The sequence below is a fragment of the Serinus canaria genome, chromosome 1A, assembly GCF_022539315.1.
Source record: "Serinus canaria isolate serCan28SL12 chromosome 1A, serCan2020, whole genome shotgun sequence".
Lineage (NCBI taxonomy): Eukaryota > Metazoa > Chordata > Aves > Passeriformes > Fringillidae > Serinus > Serinus canaria.
In genome coordinates this window covers 65,581,952-65,600,766 of record NC_066314.1, presented here as the reverse complement: position 1 = coordinate 65,600,766, position 18,815 = coordinate 65,581,952, and the positions used below count along the sequence as shown (strand labels likewise).

General features: G+C 44.3%; 1 protein-coding gene across 5 annotated transcripts in view; it reads left to right on the top strand.

Moving 5' to 3' along the window:
* WASHC1 (WASH complex subunit 1) overlaps positions 1-18,815 on the top strand; it is a 38,249-nt gene that overhangs the window by 16,144 nt on the left and 3,290 nt on the right. For all 5 annotated transcript variants that reach the window (XM_030238383.2, XM_030238380.2, XM_030238382.2 and 2 more), the window contains 5 exons: positions 10,848-10,959; positions 11,664-11,810; positions 16,298-16,434; positions 17,337-17,472; positions 18,531-18,735. In XM_030238383.2, coding sequence (XP_030094243.2) covers positions 10,848-10,959; positions 11,664-11,810; positions 16,298-16,434; positions 17,337-17,472; positions 18,531-18,735 — 737 coding nt within the window. The remainder of the gene's footprint in view (positions 1-10,847; positions 10,960-11,663; positions 11,811-16,297; positions 16,435-17,336; positions 17,473-18,530; positions 18,736-18,815) is intronic.

Genomic DNA, 18,815 nt, shown 5'->3' with positions numbered 1-18,815 from the left:
TTCTCAACCAGCTTCAGACACTGGAGATTCACATATGTTGGAGTAATTTTCTGTTCCTATGGATGACTTTTGTGTACTCAGTCAGCCCTGGAGGAAGAGATTCAAACAAGTATTTTTTTTACAGGGATGACTTCCATTAGGGAAGGAGAAAACTGTCTGGAAAATAACACTGAGAGGCTTGAAATGTGTATTACAGGCTCATTCCTATGGGGGTGTGCACACTGAGGGGGGGAGAGTTGGGGGAGGAACAGCAGTGCCAAAGGTCTGTTCTTCACACATGACTGCTGCATTAGATTCCCTTTCCATGGTGCTTCTTTCTGTGTTGCTGTGGTGCTGTCAGGTTGTGCAGATGGGGAAGTTTCTAAGGGTTTAGGTGTAAATGCAATTGACAGCAGAGACAGAGCAGTGCTTTTGGAGACAGGAGACCTATTTGTAGGTGCTAATGAAGGAGTTTGTGATTTTCTTCCATCTAAATCTTCCAGAACCTAAATTACTCACCTGGGGTTTCTCTTTAATACATTATACCATCCAAATTCTTTAATTCAGGCTCCAGGAACTTTCATCCCCTCCTCTAAATCCACCAGACAAACATTTTATTGAAGGAATATACCATGCTGTGCCATTAATAATTTTTATCCCCTACTCTCCCTGGCACAGCATGGTGAATTGGATTCCTTTCTTAATTTATCCAAGAATATGATCCTTATTCCAGATTAATGTGCATTATAAAACCAGGTATTTGCATTTTAATTTACTTCTAGGACTCTTGTTTTAGATTGACCAGCAAAGCTGAATCTGAAAACATGCTTGATGGGCCTAAGAGGCATAACAAGACATTCCTTTTAGAAGAGGGGGTAAAGCTGTTGCATTTCTGCTCTGTGTGAGTGCAGTAGGAATAGCCTTCTGGTTGTCTGTGACATATATATGACATTCCAATATATACACACTCACACACATATAAATATATATATAACAGTCCAGTAGCTCAGTACCAAAAGGCAAGGAAGTTCATGGTCTCCACAGTGCAGTTCTCTCTGTTGTTTTGTCCCAGTGACTGGGTAGTTTTGTTTTGCTTCAACAATACTTTTGAGAGTGACATCCTGGATTTTGTTAATTCTGGAGTGAATTCAGACTCTGTGTGGTTTATTTTTTTTTATTATTTTGAGGAAAGGAGGGTGAAAAGCTCCCAGCTGGGCACCAGGCAGGGTTTTCTTTCATTTTTCTAGCACCCAGGCAATTAAGGGAATGAGGAACAAACAACCACACAGCCAAAACCATGCCCTTCATTACACTTCATGCTTACTTTTAGCTGGCATGAGGGGTTAGCTGCTCTCAAAGCATTTGTCATAAGAACATTTCATGTGTATGTCACAGGGATAGTGGTTAAGCTATTAAAGTGTATGAATTTACAGTTCTGGCAGTTTTGGGGTGGGGAAGGGGGTTTTGAAGGTACACTGTACAAATGTGTTCTGGTATTACTGTGAAGATAGTGTTTCCATTCTTAATGACTAATTGTGAGTTAGTGCCTGGGAAATGATTTTTAAAAAATTATCTCTAAAATGACAATGGGGGAAATGAAATCATGTGTCTAGACCAATTCTAAAGGTGTCTGATCACTGATGAGCCTCAGACTGTTTCATTGAAATGACAGAGCAGCTGTCAGTGCAAGCAGAGATATCTGCTTTTTTGATGCTCTTAGGAGCATCTCTGCCTGTGGCCCAAAGTTTTTGGTGGAAGAGTAACTAGCAATCCCTCAAGAAAGTAAGAAGGTGCTGTAATCACTCAGGAAAGTGTTAGATGGATAAGGTGTCATAAAGAGTTGTTCTGATTTGTTAAAGAAGCACACTCAAATTAGCTTGTTGAAGCGCATATCATAGAAGGTGACTTTTGAGATTTGAGTGTGACTGCAACTGATTGTAGGAAAATGAAAAAGTAACACTAAACAACCTCTGCTTCTGAAGAATAAATATTATTAAATAAAAAACTTCATTTGCAAAAAATAAGTGAAGAAATCTTTCCTTTAAAAGAAGGAGGCCTGTTTGGAAAGAAGTTCTGTTAAGTTCACTTGGAAAGAAAAGGGTGAGAAAGGGAAAAGCTAAGTTAGCAAGGAAGTTTTGTAATTGGCAAAGGGCTGGTAACTGTTTCTGAGAAACTCTAAATTATGTAGTTGTAACAAAATTTTGGGTGGATCTTGGGAATCCACACTAGTTCTCTCAGGATGCTGAAGAGGATCATTGCTGACCAGAAGCAGTGAGTGCAATGAAATAGAATTTTCACTGACATGTAAGCTGTTGAAAAGTACAGGCATCACTGCATGATCCCTGAGAATATGAGAAGCAGAAACATAGTGCTGAGTGCAAAACAAAATAATGGTCTGGGTACTCCAAGTCATACTTCAAAGGCCAGTTTGGTCATTTACCAATCTGATTACAACTTCAACAGGTCAGCACAGTGAGGGAAGACCACAGAGGCAGACCCTTATTATGTGATCAAAATCAGAAAGGAAGTAAGAGTTCTGAGAAGACATGAAGTGTAGTTGTCTTTAAACAGACATTTTGTGGTACCAAGTCCTTTTTCTGGGTTGGGCTTTCCTTTTCCAATTGTGCAGGACAGCAGTTTTTCTAGAGTAAGCACTAGCTTGTAAATGACAGCTTTTAGATATATTTTATTTAAAAGGAGACTGAAGGGTTCAACTTGTGACCTGCAAGTAAAATTTCATGTGATTGCCATCAGCTACTTGGAGGTGGAGAAAATTTCAAGTCAATGCAAAAACCTTTACTTGTAATCATGTATCCTAAACGTGAGTAAAGGCTACATTTTGGATCACAAGAAAGAACTGGTGGTGGTGTGAGAATTGTCAGTGTTTTGTGTCAGTTCTTGCTGGCTGTAGTTTATTCTGGTGAGCAACAGTGGGATGGATTTGGCAATGGCAGGACATTGAAAAGGGCAGATGAACTTGCACAGGTGGCCTTAAACTCAGTAAAATGGAAAATTAAGCAGCTACTGAAAAATATGTGGTAAGTCCTGTGAATTAATGCAAAATTGTTCAAGTTAGTGAATAATGGACTGAAAATCTGATCTGCTGAAACTGTACTGTGAATTTGCCTAGGTTTTCTTTGTTCCAGGGAACAAATGACTCCACTCTTGGTTTCACAAGCTACCAGGACTTAATTAACACTTGGAAATTGCTTGGAGATCTTTGGGTGAAAAGCTATGAAGTTCTGAGGATATTTGATTAAATGCAAAGAAAAGCAGTGCTTTTCTTGGAGAATGATGAGAATGTGAACTGCTATCACCAGGAATCATTTTCTGCTCTGGAGGCAGGCGTGTTTTGCTCAGCATTCATATTCTTGATGACAATGGCTTGTTTTGGTGAGATCAGCAGACTAAAAGCAGTGTTTGTGCTGTGTGCTGTCACAGTATGAAAAACCTCCATCCCAATAAAGGAGTGGGAGCTCAGCTTTCCTGATATTTTCAGCCTCACCTCAGGGCAAGACCTTTAGAGATGATCACTTCATTGTGTTTTGTTACACATGTGTAACTGAGTATTACTTACCTTGGTTAAGAAAACTGATTTAAAACCATTTGGAAGGTATGAGGGAAAGCTAGGAATAAATAGAAACTTCCTGACTGCCTGGCCAGGGAGGAGGAAGGCTCTGCAAATGTCATTCCTCCCACATGATCATGGCAACGTATCTTTGGTCAAGTGAGGCACAGCCTAAAAGGGCTGGGGTGGCTGCTTGTCAGTGCTCCTCTCCTGCTGTTGCTACCTTCAGGTAAAGCTCAGAAGAAACAGTATTTCTGGCTGGTGGCTTCTGAATTTCTATTGCAGCCCCACCTGAGAGAGGGCACAGATCAGACATTCCAGTCCAGCCTGGTCTGCCTCCTGTAACTATTGCTGGTAGAGAAACGAGCATAATGTCAAATAAGAGTGAACTGTGTAACAGAAATATTGTCTGTGTACAATCAGACATGGCACCCTCAATGATCCAGAGGAATCTCAGACACTCTTTTTAAAGACATTATCTCTCCCTACCCCAGATATAGTTCACAACAGCGTCCCCTGGGCATTTCTGCACTGCTAGTGTTTCCTGTGACTCTGTAGTGATACACATTTTCTTTTCAATGGGAACAGGGAGAAGATCTTTGGCTAGCCTGAGAATGGAGCTTTGATGGGGGAATGAGAAACCTAATCTTTGTGTACACACAGTTGATTAATTTAAGGTTACAAGGTGCCAAAACACCTTCTCAAGTGATCTGCCAAGTAAGATCTATTACTTCAAGGAACATGGAAACAAAATTTATTTTTGACAGCCTTGTAAAATTCTGTCCAAACAGGATTAGCCCTCCTTTGACAAGTAATTAAAAAAAAAGAAGAACAAAACTGAAAACACTTAAGGCTATTACTACAAAAGATTAAGCTTCAGTGAGTAAATACTTAATAAATTTTTTCAAGGATGAGTGGAAACTCTAAAGATAACAAACTATAATTCACTAGTTTTACTGGTTACAGTACTAGTATCAGTTACTACAACTCATCTCCTCAGAGGAAGGGCTGAAAGAGCTGGGGTTGTTCAGCCTGGAGAAGAGATGACTTGGAGAAGACCTCATTGCAGCCTGTCAGTACCTAAGGGGCTCATAAGAAAGATGAGGACAAACTTCTTAGCCTGTACTGGTTTTAAATTAAGAGAGTGGATTCAGACTGAATATAATGAAGACATGTTCTGTGATGAGGCTGGTGAAACACCAGAACAGGTTGCTCAGAGTATTCAAGGCTAGGTTGGCCAAGGCTCTGACCAGCTTGATCATCTGAAGATGTCCCTGCTCTCTGCAGGGGCTTGGACTAGATGGCCTTTAAGGATCGCTTCCAAGCCAAGCTATTCTATGATTCTGTGATTCTATACTGCCTGTCATCAGCTGCCTAATATCTCAAGACTCTTCCTGTGGCTGCTGCTTTGGGAAGCAATTCCACTGCCAGTGAAGGAACTCAAAGGTCACTTGAGGAAACTCCAGCAGTACTGGTAAAAAGCCATTTTCTCCATGGCTTCTTTTAGAAGTAATTGAGTTCCTTATGTCATTTTTCCCCAAAGGTTGTCGCTGTGATGGTAGGACCTGTGTTGTAGATGTGTATTAACACTGTTAATGGAGATTGACCAAAAGTAGCCTGTGTAGTTTAAAGATCTAATGGTGTACTTTATTTGCAAACACAGACTTTCTGTGTAGCATACACTGACTTCCTATTTAGTATCTATTTCTTCTAAAGAAACAAAAGCCCATCTGCTCTCAGACTAGTCAGTGGTATGAGACAAGTAAAAAGCTTGGAAGGTTAAAGAGGAACTTGTTTGTGACCTTTTTCTACAAAGAAAAAAAGAGAAGCTGCTTTTCTGGAGAGGAGAGCAAGCTGCAGGGGAAGAGGGAGAAAGGTGCTGTGAGGATAGGTCAAAATTCTAAGTTTCCAGTTTTTACATAAACTTAATTCACAGTAGTGGGAGTGCCTTCTGAAATGAGAGATTAAAAATCAAAATGAAATGGTTTTTGTGTGAGAACATGACCTGTGGAGAGTGATATATGCTGGATCCTGCTGAGGATAACCTGGCAACCTTGATCACTCTCAAATCTGCAAGACCATTCAGCTTCACAGGAACAGGGCAATATGCAAATGCTGAAACACCTGCAAATCAGGCTTGAGGAGCAATCAGAGTGAGATAAAGATTAATTAGTATAATACCCAAACCCTTAATGGAGGAAGGAACGTTGATTACACAGCCTCACTTGGGAGTTCTTTCTGTCAGAGATGGTGTATGATGACAGTTTCTGATTACACTTACTCAGATAAGAAGTAAGACTTCAAAAACTGCTTAAATATGGAGAGAGAAGAGCAGAAAGCAAACAAGTTGATCATTTGACGAGTGGTTGAATGTGCTTGGCTCTTCATAGGAGTATGTATTTTTCCTTTTTGCCTTTCAAACTTCTGAGGTGAATTGGCTTTGTGAGCTGATTTTGAATGCTTCCCTGGATCACTGTAAACCATAAGTGTCTTAGCAGACTTTCCTTCCCTCTCTCCATCTTGATCCTGAGATGTTGCCAGCTGCAGGGGCAGAAGCACTGAGTTGGAGTGGGGAGTGGGCTTCTCACAGTGTTCATTTTGATACTTTTTTTCCTTGTTACCCTGCTCCAGTACCAGCTGCTTGGAGCGTCTGAGAACAGAATTAAATACAACAACCATAAACTCAATCCCTTCTTATTTATGCCTCCTGCAGTAAGGGAAAAATTTAATAAAAGCATACATCATTTAGCCCCCCCCCAAAAAAAAAAAGGTAGCTTGACTTTTAGGCAAGAAGCCAAGGTTTTATAGAATAAATTTACTATATGTACCCTGAAGTTTAGAACAAAAATGCCAAGCATCCCCCTGCTATCTCTAAGGCTTGGAGCTTGGTCTGGGAGGTGATGAGAAGCCTGATTTTCTGTGATGTGTACAGTCCTCATTTAAGGAAAAAGTAATTTAATACTTCGTCTGCCTTATCCTCCTGTGCAACTTCATTTCTCATTCTGCTCTGTAATGTTCTTTCTCCTTGGTTGATCACTTACTTTTATACTTCAGACATGAAAATGAAGTTCTTTGGTATTCCAGAGAGGTTTGCTCCAGCCTCTGTTGCCTAACCTTTCTCGTTCACCTTGGTGTGCAGCTTGCCTATCCTCTCTCCCATTTCAGAAGTTTTGTCATCCCTGTCACTTCTGGGTGACATGGACGTTCAGCATAGAGAGCAAAGAGTCTTTGGCTGCTGTGATGCTTCCTTGCAGCTGAATTCTGTCCTTCTCAGGCACCAGTCTTGGAATCTGTCGGCCTATCTTTAAACCTCCTCTGATTTTAAACTTTTTTTCTGTTGCTGCCTGATTCTTAGCAGATATAGATGATAAAAATCACCAGTTTTTTGGTTGGCACTGTGAAGTGCAAGGACACTCCCATACTAATGTAGCATTATTGCCATTGCTGACAGAACCATCAGGCAGTATCCAGTGTCCTGGATGCCAGATTCCTAATGCCTCAAATCTTTTTCCTGTGGGAGTAAGGAAACAGTGAATTTTCCACCATGAATAGACACAGCCTCAGCAGAGGAAGTCTTTCAGTAGCCACCTGAATGTGAGATTTATCAGAGGAGTTATAACAGAGTAAGAGGAAATTATCTGCTCTGTGGTTGCAGATGGAACAAAGGATAGGGGGCCAGCAAGAGAGGCCCCCAAGAGGTTCCCAAGAATTGGGAGGAAGTATTCCTGGAACTTGCTGTGGGTGTTGGAGAAAATTGCCTGTAAAATGGAGAGTGGCTTAAACACAGCAGGATAAGGATTTTAGGACAAAGGAGAAACAAGGGCTAAGTTGGGGGTGAAGTGCAGAGGGCTTGAGGGCAAAAATATTTCAGAGGGACAAGAGAAAGTGAAAGCTTGAATCAAAGCAGCTGAAAGGTTGGCTTTAATATCTGCTTAGATCAAAAAATAAAAGTCTGTATGGATTAAGAGATAATCCACTAGATAGATTTAATCTGCCATGTGTATTGCTTCCCCAAAGAAAAACACTGGGAGGGGAAGGTTGATTTAGCTCAGTGCCCAGCATTTGAAGGTAGGTGATGTATTCTCCTTTTTTTCACAGACCCCCCCCCCACCCTTTCACTTGTCCTGAATGAAGCACATCCTGCTGAAAGGGAGGAGCTTTAGCCTCCTGCTCCTTTGCAACTCCAAAGTCATATTGAATTTAACTAAAGGTGTTTCTCAAGCAGAAAAGACTACTGAGAGCAAAATGACACAGCAATGACTAAGGAAATAGGCATGGGGTAGGTTCAGGTGCTCATGGTGATTTTGGCTGCCTGAGCAATTGGTTCTGAGAGGCAGTATTGGGCCATTTTATTAACACTTAATCCCTCTTGTCCTAATTGTTCTTGTCATCCCTTTAAGGGAAGTTAAGGTCTGAATGCTACCTTTCCTCCAGCACTGCCCCTGAAATCCTCAGCCATATCCCTCCATCCCTTCCTTCCTGTTCCCTTTCTCTACAAAAACTGGTTGAGTCCTTTGAGTAAGTTCAGTTTCCACAGCAGTAGAAATAGTTGATCAAACATGAGGAGGTTTTCTCCATTTTTTTTTTTTCTGGTAAGGTATATGGTGTATTATCTCTTCTAAGTAACACATACAGCTGTATCTTGAACTGTTCATGCTAACAGTCATGAACTTCTAGGAGCCTGTACACATGGAATTTGGATTGGTTGGATTGAGGGGGTTTAATTTTTATTTCAAAGTTATCTTCTTCAGCCACAAATAAATTAATCTGTAGACTGATATGTATGCCTTCTGTGTTGTGGGCTTGCCTCTGTACCACCTCAGGTGAAGGTTTTTTGTAGATCCTGTAAGGTCAGTGGGATTTGGCCTGTCAAATCCTTGAGCAGGAGATCACAGGAGAATGTACAGAGTGCCTCAGAGAGGATCCATCATAGTTTGAAACACCTGAGCTGGCACTGGACAAGTTAACTTCCCCAGCTTGTGCTGGGAACAGGTTGTCTGCCTGAGATGGTCTCATTTCACTGATGATATTTGGTGGGCAGTGGGGTTGGATGTCTCCCCTCTTTTTTCTTCCTTTTTCTTTGAGTGAGGGAAGGGAGGGGAAGAGGTTGGTACCTGGTGAAGCCCTGGGGATAATGTGGGCCAGGAAAGGGAGTGAGGGAGGTGTTTGCCTCACTGGACCCACTTACATTCATGAAGTGAAAAGGAGAAGAACTTACTGGTTTCCAGGCCTGAGCTTGCATAACTATTTGCTTAGCACTTCCTTCTGGGAGAAAAACATGTGCCTTGTCAGATTCTGAAAATTGTGTCTGGAAGTCAGCAGGGTACTGGCTAAAAGGCAATTGATACCTTGCTTTTATTTGGAGCTTCAGGAAAGCTTTGTGGAGTTCTTCTAGGAGAGAGGTCTACTTTCAGGTGAGAGAGAAAATTGCATCATTGATTTGAGGGAGAACAGCAAAGCAGAAATAAATGACTGGGTTTTTTCAGCTTTGAAGGAAGCAAAAATAGTCAGATGCCCCTAGAGAGCAGTACTGGAAATAGTGTCAATCAATACAATTATGAAACCTCTAGAAAAGAGGTGAACTGTGAGGTGGGAAAATCTGCTGGCGAGAGCAGTTAGGAAAGATTTAGGTCCTTCAGAGGCATCTCACACTTGAACAAAACAAAGGCAATGGGACAGCCCTGTGACACATGAAATTTGCTGCAGACAGGTGCTAGGAAATGCAGCCTGAAAGGAACAACAAAAACTACTCTGAGAACCTATCAAGTGTAAAAGTGATGTGAACTTACTCCACTGAGGCAGAGGGAGGGTGTGGGAAGGAAATCATGAACAGATTTGTACTCAGTGTTGGTACAAAATACAAGCTGTTAGACTGTGTTTAAAATAAAATGGGGTAATGGAGAATAATTCTGAGAGGGAGAATCTCATGAGGTTCAATTTTGCTCATCTCCCACTCCAAGCAGAATAAGGTAGAAACAGGCTGTGTGCTATCATGCCATATGCATAAGGAAGAATTTTTCATGCCTCCAGGAAGAGGAGAGCATGGCTATAAACAAACAGAAATACTTCAAGTTTAGAGAAAGTAAGGTGTTTTTTTTTTCAGAATGGTACAAGGAGAACAGACTGCTTGTTTTTGCTGTTTTTTCACTATCTGCATTGAGAGGGGGGGGTTATATTTCTATACTGTAATAGAGAATCTGCTGCCCAAAGTGAAAATACAGGAAAAGATGGATTTGGTTCAATTTGGAATTGGGAATCATGGATCACTGCTGATCTCAAATTCATTACTGAAGGGAATTAGAGCAGAAAAAGAGCATGAGAGCTCTCTCCTCAAAAACAAAGAGAGACTCTTGGTGAAATTTAAAGACAATACTTGAGATTGCTTTTTACAGGCACAGAATGATCCAGTGGAACTGGGGTGGAAGTTCAGAAGACGGTTCAGCTTTTGCCTTTGCAGCTGGGGAGAATCTGTTGGTTATGTATGGGGAAGGAGGCCTCTTTGAGAAGGTGACTCCATCATTAGCTGTGGCTGATGCCTGCTCCCAGCATCCCAAAGCAGTGTGATGCTGATCTAGTGGTATGGTTTATCTGCAGCTGGCAACTAAGCACCCCACAGCCCTTTGCTCACCTCACTCCCTGCAGGGTGGGGGAAGGAGAACTAAAAGGATAAAAGTGAGAAAATTAATGGGTTGAGACAAAACCAGTTAAATTATTGAAATATAATAATAGTAATGTAATGTAAAGAAAAATAACAAAAAAGAGAGAGAAATACAACACAAGAAAGACAAGTGATGCAAATAAAAACAACTGCTCACCACCAACTCGATGAAGCTTGTCCAGTCCCCGAGCATTGGACTCCAGCCAACTTTCTCCCTAGTTTATATGCTGAGCATGATGCCATATGGTGTGGAACATCCCTTGGGTCACTTGGGATCAGGTGTCCTGGCTGTGTCCCCTCCCAACTCCTTGTGATGGGGTGAGAGGGAGAAAAGGCCTTGACTCTGTCTAAGCTGAGCAATAATTAAATCATCCCTGTGTTATCAACTCTGTGTCTGTTGATAGTTTTCCATCTTTCTGTGCCTCAAACAGCCACAGAAACATCATGCTCTGAGTCATGGATTAATCCTACTTCATGTTGGAGTACCTAAAGCTCTCAATAGAATGGATACAAGCATGGCTCAACCATCACTGTTTTTCACTGTGAAACAACCTGCTCCTCTGAGATTCACATCCTTCTCTGAGGGGCTGTTTTGAAAAGAACCACTGATTGTTCAGCTCAAGAAGTGTTCTTGCCTCCTAGGATCTCTCAGCGGGTGGAGGCCAGCCGGGCACAGCTCCAGGCAATTGGGGAGAGAGTCACACTCGCCCAGGCCAAGATTGAGAAGATAAAGGGCAGCAAGAAAGCTATTAAGGTAGTGACTTCCTTGAAGGCTGCATGGCCTCTTTTCTTCCTTCTTTCTTTGCTCCTGACATAAGCTCTGGAGAAGAAAAGGTGCTCAGCTGCTACAGCTGCTGTCCACTCACCTCTCCATGCCTTACTGCTGAGCAGGATTGTGGTGATAATCCCATTCCTGACTTGGCCAATGGGTGAATTTTAGACCATGAGCCACAGAGCTCCAGGCTTTATGTAGCCTTTATAGGTTTCTGTCCCAGCTGCTTCCTGAGAAAGAGAAAAGACATGTGCTGAGCTAAGCCTAACTAACACCTTCACTTCAGGCTCATAGACACTTACTTGAATGAAAGCTGCTGTCAGAGAGATTCCCTTTAGTGCATCTTAATCCCGTTGAGCCATGTAAAACTGGTGAAAATCCTTCTTTCCCCATTCTTGCTCAATTTTATACAGTATTTCCAACTCCTTTCCTGCCAGTGGAAGCCTTTTTGCCAGAGACCTCCTAGTCCTTTTAGAGAAAGAGAAAAGCTCTGGCAATTCCAATTTCAGAAGTGGCAGCCCATGTATTTTGGGGTCTGTGCACATAGCCCTTAGGAGCCTGTTGACTCCAAGGCTGTCCATTCCCACTGGCAGCACAGATTGCATGTTTGCTCCTCTCCATGTGTTTCTGCATTGTAGGATTGCCTAGTTGTTGGGGTCTTTTAGTCCCTCCTTGTTTCTCCATAGGTATTTTCCAGTGCCAAGTATCCAGCCCCTGAACGGCTGCAGGAGTACCATTCAATTTTTGCTGGTGCAGAAGACCCAGCTAAACAGAAATGGCCAAGACATAAGATTCAGAGCAAGCACCAAATGCTGGATGAAAAAGCTCTGCAGGTAAGGAGGAGAACAGACCTTGGGAAGGACAAGCAAGGAGAACCTGAAGGCTGTTAATCTCTTCGAAGTGGGCCAGGGCTTTGGGACATAGGCTAGGAGTAGAACATATTTTCATTTGGCCTGTCAGTGGGGAGGGTGTGAGGTCAGACTGGGAAGGTTATGGAGGTGCCAGTTGGAGAGGGCCATGTCAGTACAAGGGTTTGTCTGGGTGGCTGTGAACTGCCAAGTCTCTGGAGCAGTTCCATTTCCTGAAATGCTGCTGTTTCCTGCAGCAGTGTTGGTGGGTGCTGCTGCCTGGGCTTAAGGCTTTGGCTGTGCATAGTGAGGCAGCTGGGATCAAGCTCATAATTGTTTCACAAATAGTTTCTGAAGGCTCTGATATAACTTCTGGTGAGAGGGGAAGGTAAGGAGGCTTGTGAGTGTGTCAGGAGAAAAAGGAGTCATTCATTAGAGCATTTTTCTGCCCCAGAAAATCATTGCACTTGGGCATTGTCCCTGGGTTGGAAGGACAGGAGGAAGAGCTGCCATGCTTAAAGTTTAAAAGTTGCTGTGTATGTGCTGTGTCAGGAGTAGCAGATGTGCTGTTCCTAGCAGGTTAAGGATCAGTTTGACAACTTCCCTGCTCTCCGCCCCTAAAGACATTTCCTTCCTCATCCTTGTGTGACTTGGCCAAAAATAAAGCTGCCACTGAATAATTTATCATGCTAAACTTCCCTAAGTGTTAATGGAGTTGAGACTTCACACAGAGAGGTAGTTATGAATATTTCAGCCAGGCCAAGGGAGCAGGATTGCTGGCCAAATGGAGAGCTGGCAAACTTGAGCAGGGTTCCTGCTTCCTTCCAGTCCTGGCAGCAGCACAGGCAGAGCTGCATGGGACGTGCTGGTGTCTGGCAGGGAGGCCAGTGAGTGCTGTCTGGCTGGTGGCCCCATTGCTCTGGACTGGAGGGGGGAGTAGAGGCAGGCAGGGAGCAGACCAGGAGATGGGCTCTCACCCTGAAGGGCTGGTGCTGAAGTACAGCCCCTTGCACAGGAAAAGGATTGAGAAGAACATCAGCTGTTAAAAAGTAGTATCCCACAAAGAGCAAATGGTGTGTCTGTTCCTCTGGCCTGCTGGCTCCAGTAGGCTCCATGTGCCATTCCCCACAGCCATGTGCCTGGGATGCCATCACTTCCAGTCCCAGTCAGTCTCTGTACCATTGCCATGTTCTGTCCTTTGTGACTAAAGCTGCCATCACCACAGAGGCTTTGTTTGAAGCCCTGGGGCATGTTTGTTGCTCCCTTCCTGTGACCCGTCTTTTGATCCTCTTTTGGGACTGTTGATCTTTCTCTGGCTTTGCTGAGTCTGCCTCATGCAGCAGTTGTCACTCTTACCAATCTCACACACACGAGCTCCTCTGTGGGGTGTGGGATGCTGCTGTCAGCTGGTGAAGGATGGAGGGGCTGATGTGCTGAATGGGGCTCAGCATGGCCAAGCTCTGACCACATTCCAGGGGGACAGGCCCTTCTCAGCCAGAGCTGAGCACGGAGCTGGATGTGCCTTGCAATAATGAAATGTGACAGGGAGAAGTCTAATGTTTGCATTTATGCTTTCCTCAATTATTCAGGGCTTTCAGCAGAGGCTCACTTCCTGTTTTCACTTCTGATGAGAGCCTCTTTGCGGTGAGCAGTCACAGTGGCCTTTGCTAAACTCCACTTGCACACCTGCACTCAACACCTCATCAGGAAAGCAAACTCTGCTTATGTCAGTCTGAGGGGAAGTGGTGGCAGCCTGTGCTCAGCCTTTAGGGTTTCTGTCTGGGGGGTAAGCAACTGAATTGGAAATGTGTGTGGTTCTGCAGTTGATTTTAAATGCTTCCCCCTTGGAATTTCTTCTTGCCCCCTCAACCCCAAGCAAGTGAAAACTCAGCTGTTGAGAGGAAGCTGTTTAGGTTGGTAAGGTAAGCACTGATGGGTAAGAGTGCCAGAAACACAGTGCTTGTGGCGAGCCTGGAAAGCCTGTTGCTTTGCACAGTGCAGTGGTAGCAGCAGGGCAGGGCCCAGCAGGGAGCTGGCTGCAGCCCTGTGGGATTTCCCAGGCACTGGGCACTGCCTTTGTGGTGGGAGCTGTGTCTGGGTGCTGCACATTCCACTCAGGAAACTGACAAACAGGGTGGGAGATGTGGTCTGCCTAGGCTTTGGAAGAAGTCCGAGCAAAAGTTACCATCAGTAACTTGGCATGTCCTTGTGGATTCTGCCTCTCCCAGAGCCCACCATAGGCATGTGGAGGCTAAGCCAGGCTTTTATCTCTTGCTCATCTTGGAATACTTTCCCAGCTGGCCTCAGCACTCCATTGGCGTGGGGGTATTGGGATTTCTGGTACATCACACCAATTCCATTTGTAATAGTGTATGTTTAATTAAACTAAAAAACCAGAGTGACTTTATATATTTCTAACTGTAGGTTCTTTGGAAGAAAAATGCCTGAAAATGCAGTGTCCTTGGGGGTGTGATCCTGCCAGGTGCCAGACCCCAGGTTGGGGTGTTTGAGTATTCAAGCAACCCCCAAGACTTCAGTATGTCAAAGTTGCCAAACTTTCGCTTAAGAACTTAATGTTCCTCTAAGAAAACTAATTCTTAAATGGCACCTTAACTTGTGGAATTCACAGTTGCAGGATATTTTTGACAGTGTGTGGAAGTTCCAAATTTCAGAGCATATCTAGGTACTTGAGTAAGACTAGCACTTTGATGGCATTTAAATTAAAAGGATTATATTTCACATTTCAGAATACTCATGCTTAGTGCTTTTATAAATTCCTTAGATGAGGTTTGTAAGTAAATGTAGGCAATGGTTGTTTTCTCACTAACCCTTAAAGTGATGCACAATCTTCCAGTGCTAACTGAAATATACAAAGAGAGAATTAAAAAAGCTATATAAATTACTTGAGGGCTTAGTGTGTCTGAACAGTTCTAGCAAAAAAAGTCAGTACTCCCTCATGCTTAAAAAATTAAACATTGGGAAATGAATATTAATGAACAAAAGAACTTTTATTTTTAAGTCTCTGCTTCTGCAATCTCAAAATAAGAATTTATATATTTTTGCCTATTTGCTTACATAAAAAAATAGAAGGTGTTAAACTTCAATGTATTTTTCACAGGTAGGAACCTTAATTAAATCAAAACGTTACAAGTCCTTTCTTATAGCATTTTATAGTCTCAGAGCATCATATAAACTCTTAGTGGATTAACTGAACTGTGACTAAGCCATTTCCTTGGATTTCTGGCTACCAGATTCAAGACTGAAATTTCAATCAGCAGGAACTGCTTGTGTCCCTGAGATGTGGTCTTAAAACTGAACCACCAGTGGTCTCCATTTCTCCCATACAAGTACAAGGAGGGAAAAGAGACTCAGAGAGTGGGGTGGTGCAGGGATGCTGGAAGTAGTGAGGCAGTAGGAAGCTGTGGACAGTATTTGGAGTGGTCATCCTCTGGTGGCAGAAGAAAACCGCAGGTGTGGCGAGTTACTTAGCCTGACAAAGTGCTCTGGTTTCTCCTTGTATAACACTTACTGCTGTTTTCCTTAGTTGTGAAGAAAGAATTGTGAAGGGGCTGAGGAGGGGTCTACAAAGGGGTCTGAGGTGGAGGTTTCTTCATCCCAAAGTGTCTCTGTTCAGGAACTGATGCCTTTCCTCCCTCTAGAGCAGAGTGCTGTGGATGCTGAGCTTCATCCCCCAGAGCATGTGGCAGCGGGCACTGTCAGCCAGCTGAAACACTGGTCTGATGTGGGATGGCAACTCCTGTGCTCTATAAAAGTCAGGCAGCTCAGATGTAATAAGTCCTTTTCGAAAGGGAGCTCTATATATTATGCATGAAGTTTTAGAACTGAGAGAGAGAAGATTTCAGTTCATTAGAGTTGAAAACTCCTGCAAATCCCTCAGGCTTTGCAAAACCATCTGGCACACGTTCCACCCTGTGCACTCCTTTCTGCCTGATCTCCTGCCTAGTGCAGGCACTCTGTTCTTTCCTAACCTCTTTTTCCTTTGCCTTCCTGCCTACCCCATCAGTGCAATCACAGCTCTTAAAGCATCAAGTGAAGGCAACAGAGGGGAGGTAACAGAGATGTGTGGGGAACTCTGCCTGCATGAAAATGTGTCATAATTGGAGACACTGTAACAAAAGCCTTTTAGGCTGTGGTGCTTGATCCCTGCCTCTGACTATAGAGCCAGAGTGGTGGTTTTACTCTGGTGGATACTTGCCAGAGTAACAGGGTTCAGTATGACCCATCCACGGCACCAAAAGCACTTGCTGCCACTCTGAACTGCCAACACTTGTCATGATTGTGGAGTTGCAATGTTGTCCACGTACTTCCTAGCTCAAAAGGAAATAGAGAGGGAGCAGCAGGGTTCCCAGACCATACAGTGCATCCAGCAGTGAGGGGTGTGGTGGCTAGTGAGAGCTGCCTCAGCAGCCATGGTTCTAGTGTCTTACCACCTTTTATCTGTCTTCTTGCAGGAAAAGCTCAAGTATTTCCCTGTGTGTGTGAGCACCAAAATTCACCAGGAGGATGATGCAGAAGAAGGCCTTGGCAGCCTTCCCAGGAACATCAGCTCCCTCAGCTCCCTGCTACTCTTCAATACCACCGAGAACCTGTGAGAGCTGGAGCAGTGCTGTGCTGCTCACCTGCCCCTGCTTGTCCTCAGAGGAGCTTTCCCTTCCTCAGGCATTTCAGTGACTGCTTGCTTTCCTGGGATGTTACCTATCAGGCTCTTGATAGGACAGAGTTTGATACCTCTGTGCTGGCTTCCAGCTGGGAACCTTCCCTGCTCTTTGCCTTGGGTGGAAGCAGTTTGTCCACTCCTGATCCTCTACTCACCTGATTCAACCCAATTTTGCACTTTCTTTTGCTTAGTTCTTCCTGCATCTAATTTCTTCCAGCCTTGAGATAATGCAGTCACTCCTGCCCTTCACTGCCCTGTGTGCCAGCTTAGGTACTGCTTCTTCTCCTGACAATTCCTCACAGCATTACTTTACTGCTTTTGCTGCTTCAATGACTCCACCACCTCCCTCACTGCAGTTTCCTTTCCCACTGGGCTCACATCATGGTTCTTCTTTCTGCTCTTATTGAAGAGCTACTTTAAGCTGATCTTGAGCTTTCAGCTGCTGGACCTTGTCTTTCTTCTTCTGAGCCATGGATCATTTCTCCTTTTTGTCTGTCTTCCTGGACCTTGAGTGATAAGTCACTGGTGTCCTACTGCAGACTGTAGGATGTTTTCAGGCCAGGTGGTGGAAAGGGGAGAGCTTGCTCATGGTGGCACTACAGTGGGGCTTTGCTTTCAAATTAGTCTGGAGGCTGCACTGGCAGGGTGGGGAGCTGCTTGCCTCCTGGTTGTGGAGGGGAAAGGCAGGAAAATGAAGCTAAAAGAAGGAACCTGGAAGGCCCAACATGTTCCATCTTTATGAGTGAAGTCAGGTCTCTGTCTCCAAGGCCCTCTTGTGTACACTGTTTCTTCTGGCCTTGGCTCTCACTAAAATACTTGTTGTCTGCTCTAAGGTACAAGAAGTATGTGTTCCTGGATCCCCTGGCTGGAGCAGTGACCAAGACCCATGTGGCTCTAGAAACAGAGACAGAAGAGAAGCTCTTTGATGCACCTCTCTCCATCACCAAAAGGGGACAGCTAGACCGACAGGTGAGATGCAGCCACTCACATTTCAGAGGGTTGTGCTCAGCTCTCTAAAAAGAAAGGACTTTGATAGGCTGGTGAACAGGTAGGACAATAGCCCCTTACAGGGCTGCAGAGTACTTCATTTATCAGAAGGACCTTGCCTGGTTTTGTGCTTGAGGTCCTGGTGTGAGCTTGATGAGTGAGACAAAACCCTCACACTTGGCAGGTGTTTCTCTCTGCTCAAGCCTTTGTTGAGTGGTGAAAGGAGAGTAATGGCATGGGATATCAACTCACCTTGCTGCTTGACCTTAGGGCTGTAGGGAAGTTTGGAGGATCTGTCACTTGATCAGCTCCCTTGTGCCAACTCCTGAGCCTTGAAGTCTGAGTGTGAGGTGCCCCTGCTAGAAGGTCCCTGGGGTGAAGTGTGATCCCCATCATTCCTGCTGGGAAGGGGTGCCTACTGGTGCAAACAGAAGGGCCAGCCAGACTGAGCAAAGGGCTGTGCTTGGTGTACACATGGGGTGGGCAGTGCACCAACCCAGTTGCCCCAACATGTGACTGGTACCTGACACCTTATAAGGACCATAACTGGGGTGTACCAGCTTTGCTGGAGTAGCATTTGGGACTGGGAAAAGGAGCCTGGGAATCATTTCCTTATCATGAACTCTTTATTCACAGTGCACCATCACTACTGTGTTGCCTGTGTGTTAAACACAAAAGCAAACCCCTGTAACTACTGGATTGTGCTTCTGCATTTTAATCTTTGAAATGGTTCAGACACTATCCTCTTCTGGAGGAGAAGGGACTGGTTTATTTAGGCTGCAGTAGTTAGGGCATGAACCCTTCAGAGTTCACTTGCTAGTGTGAAACTAAGAAGAGTCCAGCACTTCCTCCTCCTGCAGTCTACCTTTTCCAAGCCTGGTCTGCAGGAGGTATCTTCTAAGCACAGAGGTGTAGGGGTAGTTGATAAACCAAGGTACACTAGCCCAGCTCTGACTGCTGCCCAGATTGTTCCCTGCAGTGCCCCTGTTTGCAGGAAGCACGTGGTCACTGCCTTACCTTATTGGTTTGGGTTTCTTTAGGTCGCTGAAAATTACTTCTATGTGCCAGATCTGGGCCAGGTCCCTGAGATTGATGTGCCCTCCTACCTGCCAGACCTGCCTGGCATTGCTGCAGACCTCATGTACAGCGCTGACCTGGGCCCTGGCATTGCACCCTCTGCCCCCAGCAGTGCTATTCCAGAGCTGCCCACTTTCAACACTGAGTCGGTGGAGCCTTTGCAACCAGGTATTTTCAATCTCTGATCCTGGGACTCTATGAAAGAGCAGGGATTGCTAAAAAGTGGAGATGAGGCAGAAAGTCCCTTG